The 15,933-nt window shown below is 36.9% G+C and overlaps 2 protein-coding genes across 4 annotated transcripts in view; one reads left to right on the top strand and one right to left on the bottom strand.

The window, feature by feature from the left end:
• Positions 1 to 3,267: 3,267 nt before the first annotated feature.
• Positions 3,268 to 8,661, top strand: LOC101746119 (membrane-associated protein Hem). The gene is made up of 2 exons (XM_038012992.2): positions 3,268 to 3,435; positions 3,668 to 8,661. The coding sequence occupies exon 2, from the start codon at positions 3,672 to 3,674 to the stop codon at positions 7,047 to 7,049; it is 3,378 nt and encodes a 1,125-aa protein (XP_037868920.1). The 5' UTR covers positions 3,268 to 3,435; positions 3,668 to 3,671; the 3' UTR covers positions 7,050 to 8,661.
• Positions 8,662 to 10,608: 1,947 nt separating this feature from the next.
• The window catches only part of LOC101745975 (disintegrin and metalloproteinase domain-containing protein 10), a 70,554-nt gene continuing 65,229 nt past the window's right edge, over positions 10,609 to 15,933 (bottom strand). For all 3 annotated transcript variants that reach the window (XM_062670163.1, XM_038012995.2, XM_038012994.2), the window contains 5 exons: positions 15,691 to 15,860; positions 15,043 to 15,302; positions 14,186 to 14,418; positions 13,695 to 13,840; positions 10,609 to 12,971 (listed from right to left, as the gene is read on the bottom strand). In XM_062670163.1, coding sequence (XP_062526147.1) covers positions 12,877 to 12,971; positions 13,695 to 13,840; positions 14,186 to 14,418; positions 15,043 to 15,302; positions 15,691 to 15,860 — 904 coding nt within the window. In that variant the 3' untranslated portion in view covers positions 10,609 to 12,876. The remainder of the gene's footprint in view (positions 12,972 to 13,694; positions 13,841 to 14,185; positions 14,419 to 15,042; positions 15,303 to 15,690; positions 15,861 to 15,933) is intronic.

Genomic DNA, 15,933 nt, shown 5'->3' with positions numbered 1-15,933 from the left:
ATAGGTAAAATAAAAATTTCAATATATATATTTTTTATTTTATGACCTAACGTAACATAGACCTTTAGGTCATATCTTATTTGTTAAACTATACAGGGTGTGTGAGAACTCAACGTCAAGCCGAAACGGGGTGACAGGATTGATTGTAACCATCATGAGAAAAATCAGAAAAAAAATCTATCCCATCCAGTTTGGAAATTATGGCCATTAAAAACCTAGAAATTTGGTCAAACTTTAACCATTTTTCGGTTATTGTGGTTAATTTTTGTTATTTTTGTTCATTTAAACTTTGGAACCGTAACCCTACATAACATTTCTAGAACCGCACTCAAAAATAATGACACAACTGCCCCAAGTTTTCTCATATGAAGTCGTCGTCGCCTAAAGGATAAGACGTCCAGTGCATTCGTGTTGAGCGATGCACCGGTGTTCAAATCTCAGGCGGGTACCAATTTTTCTAAAGAAATACGTACTCAACAAATGTTCACGATTGACTTCCACGGTGAAGGAATAACATCGTGTAATAAAAATAAAAGCCGCATAATTATAATTTGCGTAATTACTGGTGTTAGGACCTCTTGTGAATCCGCACGGGTAGGTACCTCCGCCCTGTCTATTTCTGCCCTGAAGCAGTAATGCGTTTCAGTTTGAAGGGCTGGGCAGCCGTTGTAACTATACTCGAGACCTTAGAACTTGTATCTCAAGGTGGGTGGCGCATTTACGTTGTGGATGTCTATGGGCTCCAGTAACCACTTAACACCAGGTGGGCTGTGAGCTCGTCCAACCATCTAAGCCAAAAAAAAAAAGAAAAAAAAAGCCATCATGAGAAAAATCAGAAGAAAAAAATGTGTGTGTGCATGTCACACACATTACGTGTGACACGGTAGAAGTGAAACTTATAAAAATTAAAATAATCGCAAGAATCAACCAACCCGCAGTGCAATGGAGCAGCCTCACCCTGTGGAAACCGCCTGCATAATCACGGTATCCCTACGCCAGGTAAGTATGATTTAGCTTTTTTTTTCCTACCTAAGCTGATAGCCTTGCGAGGCTATTTCAGCAGAACCTTAACTAGTAGGTGAACTCACGGGGCTCAAATCTGACGACGTTGCTAACACGAACTCTAGCAAGAGCCGTGCTTCGCAGAATCTACCACCGGATCGGAAACGCAACCCACTGAGAAGATCCGGCGAGAAACTCAGTGGGCTGTGTCTGAGGGTTAATTTACTCGACGAGCCCTTCCTCGCAAGCGACGGGTTCGACGGGAACGGTGATCGGTGCTTGAGGTACCTAAAAGCACCGTTAGTGGATCGGGAGGATCCGAAATGACGTGTTTGGGGTGATGTCGACTGCTTTCCATTCTTTTGATTTAGCAAGAGAAATACGAGAACATCTATCAACTGTGTGACATCTTATGACCGTGATTCAGGAATTGTTGAATTTACGTGTAGGGACATTTGCTGATAACAAACGCATGGTTACAATCAATCCTGTCACCCCGATTCGGCTAGATGTTGAGTTCTGGGACACTCTGTATATGACACAAACTTCTGTAGACTATACACAAACCATAAACATTTTTTGTACTCCTGTCCTACCTGAAGTCTCAGTAACACACATTACAAGATTTCTCCTCATGTCATCTGATTTTAATGGAATTAAATTCTTTTATTTCATAAAATTTCATCCCTTTTGATTACCATTTACAGATGAAACAACTTCTTTTAGTCCGCTTCATTTCATTCTTCTTGAAAAAAGTTAAATGTGTCACGTTAAAATTGCAGACTATTTATACTCGACGCCAGTAATAATGGTATCGAAAACGTCCTTACGCATTTAACAGATACATTAACTCTAGCATTAAGCCCCTTCAATTCTAATTAGCACTGGGAGCAGCTTAAGTGCTCTACCGACTGGTCAAACTCGGCAGAGAGTTCGGCGTGCAACCCAACCGCCCCAGCCCGCTGAGTTTCTTGTCGAGTCTTCTCAGGGAGCCGCGATTTCAATGCGGTAGTAGATTCATTCGCGAAGTAGTTGTCTTTGATTTGTTAAGTCTCCTCCGGAGGCGCTCGGGCAGCTGTTAGCAAATCCCATCATTCTTGGTTAAGTCTGTGGTCACCCACATGTCTTGGTAAAACTGGAAACGCCTCCGGGCCACCAGTAGTACTTCCTTCCCAAAAAAGGCATCGCAAGAAGGCGATTGCCTTACGGAAAAAATATAGCCGACGAGAGTAGTAATCTGTGTGAGTGAGACAAGATACAATTATAGTGGACTTTTTGGCGGGAACGCGAGGAGTGAAGTTGTGTGATTTGTTTTATTTTGTCTATTTAGTGTTTCTTCAGGTTTAAATGTGTAATAATGGTGGTTTATTAACTGTTTAATATCTGTGAAAGTGCACAAATGTGGGAAAATGAAACAAAGCCGCTGGACGTAACTTCTCGGGATCCTCCAAAAAGTCCACTGAAATAATCTTAGTAAATGACCACCATTTTACTGAGATTATATTTCATCCCATATCATCTCATCTCATTTCATTTAATTTCGTTTAATATCTGTGAAAGTGCACAAATGTGGGAAAATGAAACAAAGCCGCTGGACGTAACTTCTCGGGATCCTCCAAAAAGTCCACTGAAATAATCTTAGTAAATGACCACCATTTTACTGAGATTATATTTCATCCCATATCATCTCATCTCATTTCATTTAATTTCATCCCAGTTGATTAATGTCTCAAAAAAACTTTTTCATTTCATTTCACTGCATAATATCATTTTTCATAAAAATATATTATAAATTAAAATAAGACATGACTTAAAAGTCTTAGTTACCAGGTCATAAAATCCCTTAAAAAAAATACAATTATAGTGGTGACTTTTTGGCGGGAACGCAAGGAGTGAAGTTGTGTGAATTGTTTTATTTTCTCTATTTAATGTTTCTTCAGGTTTATATATTATTATGTAATAATGAAATTAATGAAAATGAAATAAAGCCGCTGGAGGTAACTTCGAGGGATCCTCCAAAAAGTCCACTGAAAAAATTTCAGTAAATGACCACCATTTTACTGAAATTATATTGCATCCCATATCATTTCATTTAATTTCATCCCCGTTATTTAATGTCTCAAGTTAGTCATCTTGATTTCCTTTCACTCCATATTATCAATTTTCATATGTAAAATTAAGAATATAAATTAAAATAAGACATGACCTAAAGGTCTTAGTTACCAGGTCATAAAATCCCTTAAAAATAATCTATGTTAAACAGTCTGTTGTGGTCATAGATTATACACTTAATATGTTGTGGTCTGACACTCCCTAATTTTAATTTATTGAGAGATTTTTTACGTCCAACATAGATAGTTTGAATATAGTGTACACAGAAACATGTGTATTAGTTGACTTCTAGATAAAGTGACTCGCTACATTATTAGCAAGGTACGGCTCGCGCGGTTATTAACATAAAACATTATCTGGTCTTGTTAGATATCTTGACTTAGTAAATCATGATCTCACATCATTGATCATCTTCTCGAATGAATACAGCAACAATTTGTTATTCCCCTTTGAACGGAAATCCTAAGTTGTGTAATTCTAATAGATAGGAAATAACATTATTGTATTATCATTATCTTTCATAGTTGTGAATCCGCGTACCTTTTTATTGCAGAAATATGTCCACATTATCAAGATCCCTGAATATTAGTCAGCAAAAATTAGCTGAGAAGCTAATTATACTGAATGACAGAGGTATTGGTATTTTAACAAGAGTTTACAACATTAAGAAAGCCTGTGGAGATGCCAAATCGAAACCAGCATTTCTATCTGATAAAGCATTGGAGTCATCAATTAAGCACATAGTTAGGAGATTTCCCAACATTGACGTTAAAGGACTCCAAGCAATTACACCAATACGGAATGAAGTAATCAAATCATTGTCGCTATATTATTACACATTTGTAGATTTGTTAGATTTTAAAGACAATGTTTGTGAACTTCTTAACATCATAGATGCATGTCAGGTTACTTTAGACTTGACATTGAATTTTGAATTGACAAAAAACTATCTTGACTTGGTTTTAACATATGTTACACTAATGATATTGTTGTCTCGAGTTGAAGATAGAAAAGCAGTGTTAGGTTTATTTAATGCTGCATATGAATTGCTACAGAATCAAATTGAGAATAGTTTTCCCCGTTTGGGACAGTTGATTGTTGATTATGATGCTCCATTGAAGAAATTGTCTGAAGAATTTGTGCCACATCAAAAAGTACTAGCAAGTGCATTAAATTCTCTATGGCATGTGTATCCAGCTAGAAATCTTTCTGCTGAACATTGGAGATCGGAGCAAAAGCTAAGCTTAGTCAGTAATCCAGCTCAGTTACTGAAACCATCAGAAACAAACACAATGTCTTGTGAGTATGTATCATTGGAGTCTTTGGAGAGGTGGGTCATATTTGGTTTTGCACTCTGTCATCAGATGCTCCAGCAGGACCATGCTAATAAAATGTGGGTCAATGCACTAGAGTCAGGATGGGTTGTGGCATTATTTAGAGATGAAGTGATTTACATTCACAGCTATATACAAGGTTTCTTTGACAGCATAAAAGGCTATGGCAAAAGAATATCTGAAGTAAAAGATTGTTACCATCATGCAGTACAAAAAGCAGGATACAAACACAGAGAGAGGAGAAAATTCTTAAGAACAGCTTTGAAAGAACTGGGTCTAATATTGACTGATCAACCAGGATTATTGGGCCCAAAAGCTCTTTTGATTTTCATTGGCCTCTGCTATGCAAGAGATGAAGTATTTTGGCTGTTGCGACATAATGATAACCCACCACAAAAAGTGAAGGGAAAATCTGCAGAAGATTTGGTAGACCGTCAACTTCCTGAACTTTTGTTCCACATGGAAGAATTAAGAGCATTGGTTCGTAAATATAGTCAGGTAATGCAGAGATACTATGTGCAATACCTTTCAGGCTTTGATGCTGTAGCATTGAACATGATGATTCAGAACTTGAAGGTATGTCCTGAAGACGAAAGTATAATATTATCATCTTTATGTACTACTGCAGCAAATTTGAGTGTCAAACAGGTTGAAGAGAATGAGCCATTTGATTTTCGATCATTCCGTTTAGATTGGTTCAGACTTCAAGCATATACATCTGTTGTCAAAACCCCCTTGAGTCTTGTTGATCAAAGGGAACTGGCTCAGTTTATAGACAAAATGGTATTCCATACTAAAATGGTAGATAACCTTGATGAAATAATGGTTGAAACATCTGATCTGTCAATATTTTGCTTTTACAACAAAATATTTGAAAATCAGTTCCATATGTGTCTTGAGTTCCCTGCACAAAATCGGTATATTATAGCATTCCCGCTTATTTGTAGTCATTTCCAAAATTGTACTCATGAACTATGCCCTGAAGAGAGGCATCACATTCTAGAGAGAAGTTTGTCAGTAGTCAACATATTCTTGGATGAAATGGCAAAAGAAGCAAAAAACATTATCACCACTATATGTGATGAACAGTGTACTATGAGTGATAAATTACTACCCAAACATTGTGCACAAACTATAGCTCATTTAGCTAACAGAAAAAAGAAGGATAAAAATAAGAAAAACACAATTGAAATTGTTAAGCCTGGAGCAGAAAGTTACAGAAAAACCAGAGAAGAATTGACAACCATGGACAAACTTCACATGGCTTTGACAGAATTATGCTATGCTATAAATTATTGTTCCACTGTAAATGTTTGGGAGTATACTTTTGCACCACGAGAGTACTTGCACCAACATTTGGAAACTAGATTCTCTAAGGCCTTGGTTGGCATGGTAATGTTTAACCAAGACACAAGTGAAATTGCTAAGCCTTCTGAGTTGCTTGTTAGTGTTCGTGCATATATGAATGTGCTTCAAACTGTTGAAAATTACGTTCATATTGATATTACACGAGTTTTCAATAATTGTCTTTTACAACAAACTCAAAATATGGATAGTCATAAAGAAAAAACCATTGCATCATTGTATACACAGTGGTACTCTGAGATTTTACTGAGACGGGTCAGTGCTGGTAGTATTTGTTTTTCAATGAGTCAAAAAGCATTTGTTAGTTTGACAGCCGAAGGTGCTATACCCTTCAATGCCGAGGAATATTCTGATATTAATGAGTTGAGGGCATTAGCTGAATTAATTGGGCCCTATGGTATGAAACTGTTAAGTGAAACACTAATGTGGCAAATTGCAAGTCAAGTACAGGAATTGAAGAAACTGGTTGTACAAAATAAAGAGGTGTTGCAGATGCTCAGGACTAATTTTGATAAACCAGAAATTATGAGAGAGCAGTTCAAAAGATTGCAAAATGTGGATAATGTACTACAACGGATGACCATAATTGGAGTCATATTGAGTTTCAGACAAATAGCTCAAGAGTCATTACTAGATGTTTTAGAAAGGCGTATTCCATTTTTGATAAGTTCCATAAAAGACTTCCAGCAACAGCTGCCGAGTGGTGATCCAATGCGAGTCATTTCAGAAATGTGTTCTGCTGCTGGCTTACCGTGCAAAGTGGATCCAACATTGGCATCAGCTTTACGTCAGCAAAAATCAGAAGTTGAGGAGGAAGAGCATTTAATTGTATGCTTGCTAATGGTGTTTGTTGCTGTGTCTTTGCCTAGACTAGCTCGGAGTGAAGTATCTTTCTATCGACCTTCCCTGGAAGGTCATGCTAACAATATACACTGTATAGCTCCAGCTATCAACCACATATTCGGAGCTCTATTCACTATATGCGGCCAGGGCGATATCGAGGATCGAATGAAAGAATTCTTAGCTTTAGCGTCATCATCTTTGCTTCGTTTAGGGCAAGAAACTGATAAAGAAGCTACTAAGAATAGGGAATCAGTTTATCTTCTATTAGACTTGATAGTGCAGGAGTCACCCTTTCTTACAATGGATTTGTTGGAGTCATGTTTTCCATATGTATTGATACGTAATGCTTATCATGAAGTTTATAAACAAGAGCAGATGCTTCTGCATATGTAATTCCATTGTATTTAAAGACAAATTAAGTTTTAGCATTAAGTATTACTGTAATTAGGTTTAAAGATATACTATTAAAATTCAGGGTGTAAGGGATCAGTTTCTGAATCAAAAAGGGCAAGAAACTAGTACCTTAATGGAAATTAAAAACAATAATTATCCACTAAAAACTTAATATAAAGTAAACATCTTGACAAAAGTGCTGGTAGATTTTGACATATCTATATGTAAAGGTGAATATCACAAGAAACACTGTTCCCTTCCATCAGTTTATTTGACTGAAATAGCAGTAAAGGAATAAATGTTTGGATTTTGCACCAGCCTTCGTTTTTGGGAAAGATTCCATACACCCTGTATAAATACAAGCACGGACGCACTTTGAGATTATTGATAAGTACTATTATCCGGTTTTTATTGTGCTTCAGCCTAATTATTTTCACGAAAATCACTTGACATTTAAGACTGGAAAATATTCCTTGTATTGAAAGCTAACATATTTAGAGAATATTTTATTTATTAGCCTTAGGAAGCTAGATATCGATCAGCGAATATTCCACTTATGTTATTAATTTAAGTACCGTTAACTTCTCATGTAAAATTTTCATAAATTTTTAATATGTTTATGTAGCGGTAGTTGCAATGTATTGAATAATTGTAAGAATATTCAGCAAGTCGATATGAGAGGAAAAAATAGTAATGAAGTATATTTGTAAATACATAACAAACTAAACACAAACAGATCATAGGACTATGGTGTAAAATAAAATAATACCAATTCTTGTCTATTCCTTTAAGTACATAGCAAAATTTTCATGACAAAGTTTAAGTTTTATATGGTCAAGAACATGCTTTCTGCCTAATATTAAAAGTAAAATACATACTTATCCTTTTTGATCTCTTCAAGATACACAGAAACTTCCATGATTGCATCGCATGGATAGGCATTAGTCTGTCTATATGTCGACTATATTACATAAGTCTTGGGAAGCGATGTGGCTAGTCAGGAAATTCAGAAATGCAGGAATTTTGGTACATGATTGAGACTTGAATATTTTCTCCAGCTTTCCTGGTTTATTATATATTCTATGCAAGATTACTACTAGTAGGCCTAGGTAATCGACACTCTTGTTTAGTCCTTATAAATTCTAAGTTGATTTATTTTATTCCATAGCAACACAATGGCGATAAGCATTTATAGTATCAAAGAAATTGAAATTGTTGCTTGCAAAAAAAATTAGGAAGCTCGACTGTAGCCATTGTAGTAATTTTTTTAGTTTTAACTTTTAATAGATATATACCTAATGTTTTTGTGCTTTTTATCATAAAATTGTTTTATCTTATTTTTATTCATTGTAATTTACCAAAGTAAAAAAGGCAATTCTAATGTAATGTCAAATGAAATAGTTGAAGATTTAGTTATATAATTGAGCATTCTTTTAGACTTCCTTCAGAATATAAATTATTATCAGAGTAGTAGTACAAAAAGGAAAGATGTAAACCCACTGAAACAGAAATTGTTGACGTTCGATTTTTGTAATATCGTTGATACTTTTGTACCTTATATTTCAATTTATTATTATACTATATAAAAATAAAATATACCGCATATACAAAATAGTTTTATTTCAAATAATTTGTCAAGTATTTTCTTGATCAATAAAGTGAGTTTTGTGCAATTGCTCAAAAATTTTATTTACCCATACGTAGGTATAGTAACCGGCAAACATCTTGAGCAAATGACCTTGACTGCGCAGAACCGAATTTTAGATCACTTTGGTGGTGAGGGTGAGGCGCGACGGCAGGGGAAATCGTATCGAGCGCGTTATTGGTAGATCAGTCGAACCTTGCGCCCCACACCGCGCCCTCATTCCGCTTGCTCCCAAAAGTACGCTTGCGTAGAGTGAAAAGTCTATCGTTATTAATCGTTAAGTTATTTGTTATAATTGCTTGTTAACTTTGTTGCCACTGCTATTTGTTGAGTGTTTGTTGATTTTTTATAAAAAATACACTATGCCGCGACAAACTGGTGTAGTATTCAAAAGAAAGGGTAGAAAAATTGTGTACGACGTAAATTGCTTCATTATAAAACAGGGGAAGAATGATATGGAAAAAGTAAAACAGACTTCGGAAGCAACAAAAACATCAGTGAGTACTGTTAGGTGCATTATTAACGAAGCTAAAGGCTCTGGCTTGCTCGCCGTGTTTGGGACTCCGGGTAAGAAAAGATCAAGGAAGAAGAAAGTTACCGGAATGGATAGTTTCGTTCAATCTGTAATAAAAAGATGTAATCATAATAACTACATAACAAGCAGCGAAACTCCGTACCGTAGAAAGGCTTCGAAAAATTTAAAGAAGATATACATTTTAATGGCTTGGAATGAAGTTTTCGACGAATTATGAAAGAGCTCTGAAAACAGAAAATAATCGGAAGCTGGTAATTGAAAAAAGTAACATTCGATTACTACGAATCGAATATCTTCAAAAAATAATTAATTATAGACAAAAAAGAAGATCGAACGACCGAGTTGTAAACTACACCGATGAGCCTTATGTCGACTCATCACGATGATGGCGATCGGGTGATGAAAACAGTGATGATGATGATGGTCAAGATTATGATAACGAAAAAAAATAATTACAAATACCAGCTTCGCTTCAACTGAACCAAGACCTGGCAACAGCTCTAATTTTGACTTAATAGAAGGAATATCTATTTTACCCCAAGATTAAATTATTACAATTATTAACCTATATTTTTTGTTAATGTTCTAATAAATATATAAATAAAATACATATGTTGATTTTAATAATTTAATTGCATTATGACGCAGCGTAAATAATGTTTTTGCCCGTGAGTGTACCATGCGCAAACTTACCCCCACTACGTCAACAAATGCTCAAGAAGTTTGCCGGCTATTATAATTAAAAACGTTTTACTAACATATTTTAAAGATATTAATTACTATGTAACATCTTAATAAATGTGGTTTCAGATTATATAAGTATTCGCGTAAATTCATTTTGATAAAATATTCGAAACCTAGGGTTTTCTTTAAATTATTTAAGGTTCTTCCAAGATTAAATTCACGCATTCTATAATCACAAATATTCAATAGTTTGCGAAACAAATGTAGCCTCTAGCTATAAATTGTTCTTAACTAAACATTAGGGCATTGTAGTCGGTTTGCAAATTATTTATTTAATAAATTTTCCGCTTGTAAATGTATTCATTTTTATTTACAATACATTGTTTTTTTTTTAAATATCTACTGGTTTCAAATCTTGATGGGTATTTTTTAAATGGAGATGACAATATGTATGTGTTTAGTAAGACTATTGTGTATGGTCTAGTTTCTGGCAAAACCTTAATATTACAAAGTCCGCCAAAATCATGCGTCATATAGGTACATGTGTTGTGTTAATGAAGCTTTTTAATGTAAAAAAGTAACTCATGAATACATGTACTCATGAGTACATGTGTACATTGAAATTTACTTTGGAACATAAGTAGTGTAGTTAATAAAATATTTGAAAATTTCACAAGTTTAAAGAAAACAGCATATTTAATGTAAAATTTATTGTTTTTTTTTCATGTTATATTGAAATCACGTTGTAACATTCATTTTGTTTAATTCAAAACAATTTATTCTATGTATACTACTAGATAAACTCTATACAATTATTGCTTCAGTCATTGTACACAATAACAGGGTTGGAACTGAATTCATATCCTAAAGCATTCAAACAAATAAAAATGAAATCCTACTTTTTCAGTTTCATTGTACATTGAGGTTATTTCCTAAACAATTTTTTTATGGCCCAAACAATGACTGTTCTATGACAAAGATCGATTTGAAATTTATATCGAACAATAAAACTTTTAAAGCAATTCAAGTTACTTAGTGTAAAACAAATCAATATTATTAAATAATAATTGTTTGCTGCTTAAATTTAGTTTATTTCTAAAGTTAAAGAAATAAAGTGAAGGATAACACTAGCAAAACCGATAATTTTTTTATATCTAAATTTACTAACTACAAGATATTTCATAAAGTAAAGAACACCGATTTATCGACACAAAGAGATAAAATGTTTTAATTATTGTTTAGCATCACGAGTATTGCAATTCAAATCTTTCAAAACCCTTAAATATATGTACCTTAGTTGTAAACATTTGTTTTTTAATTATCTGGCAATACCAACATTTTGAATCTTGAAAATTGTCTCCAGTTATAATATTAATTACAAAGAAAGAAATTTTTTTTTATGACAGATTTTGAATAAGAAAGAAATTATCTATAAAATATAATTAACAGCCACACTAAGGCTTTCTTCATGAATGTTTTGAAATATTTATTCAAGTAGTATACACAGATTTTATCGATTAAAAATATTCACATTGTTATTTAGATATCCTAGTGAAGTTAGAATACTTATAGAATGCTTATAACTAAGGAGAAATAATGCCATTGAGTATAGTACTACTTTATATACTGATGGAACTTTATCCACATATACGATTGGTCAGGTCATTTTACGACAGAAACGTTTCGCGTTTTATCTTACAATACAAATATACAGTGTTATGTACAATTACAAGAACTTGCATATTTCGAGCTTCTAATAAAATGGCATTAATACGGTATACTTAAAGACAGTTTTCTTATAATTAAAAATGTATAGAAATTATATAAAATACATCATGCTCTTTGGCTTGCACGACGGAAAGAGTATTTCTATACAAGATCCATAAACACATTCTCGAACTATTAAAGAGATCAATTCAAATGTTATGAAAAAATAAATCGGCGGCTTTATTACAAAATATAGTCGAATGTGATATGCAAATTTATTATCGTAAAGGTAACACGAGTCGTGCACGTCTTTTTGAGCTTTGTAACGCATCGAACGCGCACTTTCAAAAATAATAACGTTAAATGCTGGAAGTTCATCAGTCTAATCAATATTTGATCATTTGGCAATACTGTTTTTTAGTTTTACGGACCAGCCGGTGCTCAAAGTTGGAGCATCGTGCGATCCGCCAGTTGTCGTACGTGAGTTCCTTTTCATCGTATAAAAATAATTTCAAGTGTCCGTCCGTGTTTTGTGTGTCGCACGTCAGCAGCTAAGCTCAGCGGAACATGGATCGATATCTATAATCCGTATTGAGCAAACAATTTTCTCTTTATATAGATTAAGAAAGAAACGTTTGTCGCCGGAACGTAATCGAACTCGAATCGAAGAACCGTCATCTGTAATGCTATTCGAGGAAAATTCGAGAACGTTTTTTTTTTATTGCTTAGATGTGTGGACGAGCTCACAGCCCAAATGGTGTTAAGTGGTTACTGGAGCCCATAGACGTCTACAACGTAAATGCGCCACCCACCTTGAGATATAAGTTCGAAAGGTCTCAAGTATAGTTACAACGGCTGCCCCACCCTTCAAACCGAAACGCATTACTGCTTCACGGCAGAAATAAGCAGGGTGGTGGTACCTACCCGCGTGGACTCTCAAGAGGTCCTACCACCAGTAAAAAATTAACATTAAACATATCGTACATTGACCGACTGCTATTGCATAATGCGTACGTACGGGTCATCACAACATTGAGACACGAGGTCAGTCTCATTCAGCTTTTCGAACCGCAAGGTTGTTCGCCGATATAGGCGGTCGCCCTACCCGTAGTTACGGAACATCGAAGAGAACTAAAATATTGCTTTACAAAGACGGTTTTGCTCGTGAGGAGGCCCGCTGCATCGGATGCGGTGTCGGCTCAGGTGCGGTACACGTAGCCGAGCACCAGCAGCTCGGGCCCGCAGTACTCGTACTGTCAGACCTTGTGCACGGGCCGCATCTCGTACGCCGCGGGGTACGCGTTGGCGTACGGCTCGCCCCGCCGCCCGCTGGGTCCAGCCGGCGCCGTCGCTGTACGTGACAATAACAATCATATTAATATGGTAGTCGAAATTCGACTATAATTAATCTATACTAATATATAAATCTACAGTGGTTTTTACGGATGTTTCGTTATAACTACTTAACCATGCATCCGATTAACTTGAAACTTGGTATCCATGTAGAAAATACATGTACATAATGGATAGGCTAATATTTATATGAGTGTTGGGCTCGCTAATAATAATGACAATAAATAATAATGTTAATTTTAAATGCCCAGCGTAGCGGGCGAGTACGGCTAGTTGAAATTATAAGTTTGTATACTATTATGATCCTATTGTCAAAGACTATTTATTATACTTCTGAAATCACAGATTTCGCCAAGACTACACTTTAGACAAATATTATTAAAGATAAACAATATTTAATTTATTTTTGATATTGATTGATTTTGATTTGATTATTTGACCACAGACTATAAGCAATAAGAAAAGTTTGACAATAAACTAATAGTATGCATGCGTGTGTGTCAAATACATGGTAGTGTGTGTAATGTTTTTTATTAACTTAATGTATTTTATGCATAATAATAAAAAAATTGCATTTTGCACTCCTCTATATTCTCTATAAGTGTGGGAAATTTTATACTCCTTAGTCCGCGCAATTTTCGTAAAAAGGGGTAAGTTTTTGCTTTACGTATTAATATCTATATAGGAGAGCTTATGTGTCACAACAAGAGTGTGTACGCACGCAGGTCTCGATGCGCGTACGTGTGTGGCGGCGCGTAGCCCTTGTGCGTGCGGGCGCGGCGTTGCGGGTGCCGAGCGGGAGTCCCGCGTGGTCCGCGCATGCGCCGTAGCGTGTTCATGGGGCCACGCAGCGTCTCCGACAGCCGTCTGTGGGAACAACATACATTCACTCTCAAATGTTCTTGGACCCATAGCACTTATCGGCCTATAGTAGAACAATAATGTTCGACGTGTGGAACAATATACCTTATTGTATAGATTAACCTGTACAGGGTGTGCAAAAACTATTGTTTAAGTCATTATTGTTTTTTAATAAATCGTAAAGATGCACCATACATTACGGATAATCATGACAAACAGTTGGAAATGTTAAAACATGAAATAGGCTTACTAATTTAGCAAGCTCTGAGGACGTATTCACATTGCGTCTTAAATGGCAACGTGACGTAGGCAGCACCACGCCCCGATACACGATCCGGACTGAAACCTCACCTGGCTGGCGGCCGTTTCGGATTCGATGAGGGCGTATGCACGGCACAGCACTTGACGAATGCTCCCATGCACACGACGAGCGCCACGCCGGCCAGCAGCACCGCCCACCACATCTCCGTGACCCAGGCCTGCACCGACTGCAGCGTGGCGCGGTTCAGCAGGAGGTTCTTAAGCCGCACCAGCGGACCCTCAGCGTCCACGGCGCGGCACTTCAGGAACACGTCGCAGTATCCCTGGATACATATTTTATGATGGTGTCGTGACGAGTCGATACGATTGAATGAATACCGCAGTAGTTATTGGTTACGGTGACATTTAATATTAAATTAGTATGAGACTTGGTGTCGACGTCTCACAGTGAGTGAGATGACCAGCGTCGCAGTGGTCTTGGATTCAAACAGCTGCATGGTCGTTCTCTTTGTTATTATAAAGAATTATTTTTAGCATTGTTACGTGCTGGGATTCGGGATAAATAAAAATGTTCCACCAAAGTACAACATAAGACTGTATTCAACACTTAGAACACTTTAAACACCCAACACACATTTTAAAACTCTCAATTCGTTTCTTCCGCTTCGCTTCAGGTGATCCGTTCGTTGTTTCGCTTCGAGTAGTTCCGATTACTGACGGACTGAGTGCCATCCCTGCAACGCTTTTATAGTCGATACCTCATCCCTAGAATTATCGAAAATATTCCACACATCTCTAGTATTGTGTTTCCGTTATCTGACGATAGATGGCGTTGCACTTCTCGAGCGTTCTAGGTGCTACTAGATCCTTTGATATTCGTTTGACTATTCGGCGGTAGATAGCGTTACTCTTACCGGCGTAACAGTATGATGTTGTATGTTCTTTACCTGGAAGTTGTCGCAGGGCGAGCCGGGCAGGAGGCTGATCCCGCCGGTGGGCAGGCCGACCTCGCTGGCGAAGTCCGCGGTGCTGCGGCACGAGTCGGGGTCGGAGCCCTGCTGGCACGCGAGCTGGCACAGCGCGCGGCGGTTGGGCTGCGCCGTGACGCCGGCGCCGCGGGCCGCGCTGGCCGACAGGTAGCACACCGACATGTTCCACGCGCGACATATCGACTCGCTGCACTCGCCGTCCTTGCACAGTTGCGTGCCTGCACGGGGTCATACGTGCAATATTAAATGCGACATATTCATACTTTTTGCAATTTTCGGAGCACAGTTTTATAATGACGACAAAATTGAAAGGAAACAACTACAAAAATACGAAAAACGGTCACTCATCATAATTTCAGTGTGACTTCTTTATAGCTAATTCAAATATGATTATATGTACTTAAATTAGCAAAACAACGGTAAGAATAAAAACGGTATCATTTCTTTTAAAATCTTATCTTTACTTTGTAAATGTTTGAGGTATCAGTTTTATACACATAATGACTACTTTAAATTACATTATAGAGTTACCAATGTTATAGAGGCGGCAGATAAATTTTAATTGTTTGAGCTCTTGATTGTTACATCGCTTTGTTGCGTACTAACCGTTGTTACATTTGGTGTGATTGGGCATGGCACTGGGCTCGGGGCAGTCGGCGGAGTCCCCGGAGCAGACGGCCGCGTGGCTGCACTCGGCCGCCTCGCGACACGTCTGGTTGCGCGCCGCCACCACGAACCGGCACGTCTGCGCGTTGCAGCACGGACCCTGGGACGGACTGTGGACGAAGTTTTAAAACGAATTACACGAAGCTCAAGCGATAGCGTCTCTGGATTCGTCACTAAACACGT

Source organism: Bombyx mori, chromosome 9 (assembly GCF_030269925.1).
Source record: "Bombyx mori chromosome 9, ASM3026992v2".
Classification (NCBI taxonomy): Eukaryota; Metazoa; Arthropoda; class Insecta; order Lepidoptera; family Bombycidae; genus Bombyx; species Bombyx mori.
This window is presented reverse-complemented; position numbering and strand designations above follow the sequence as displayed.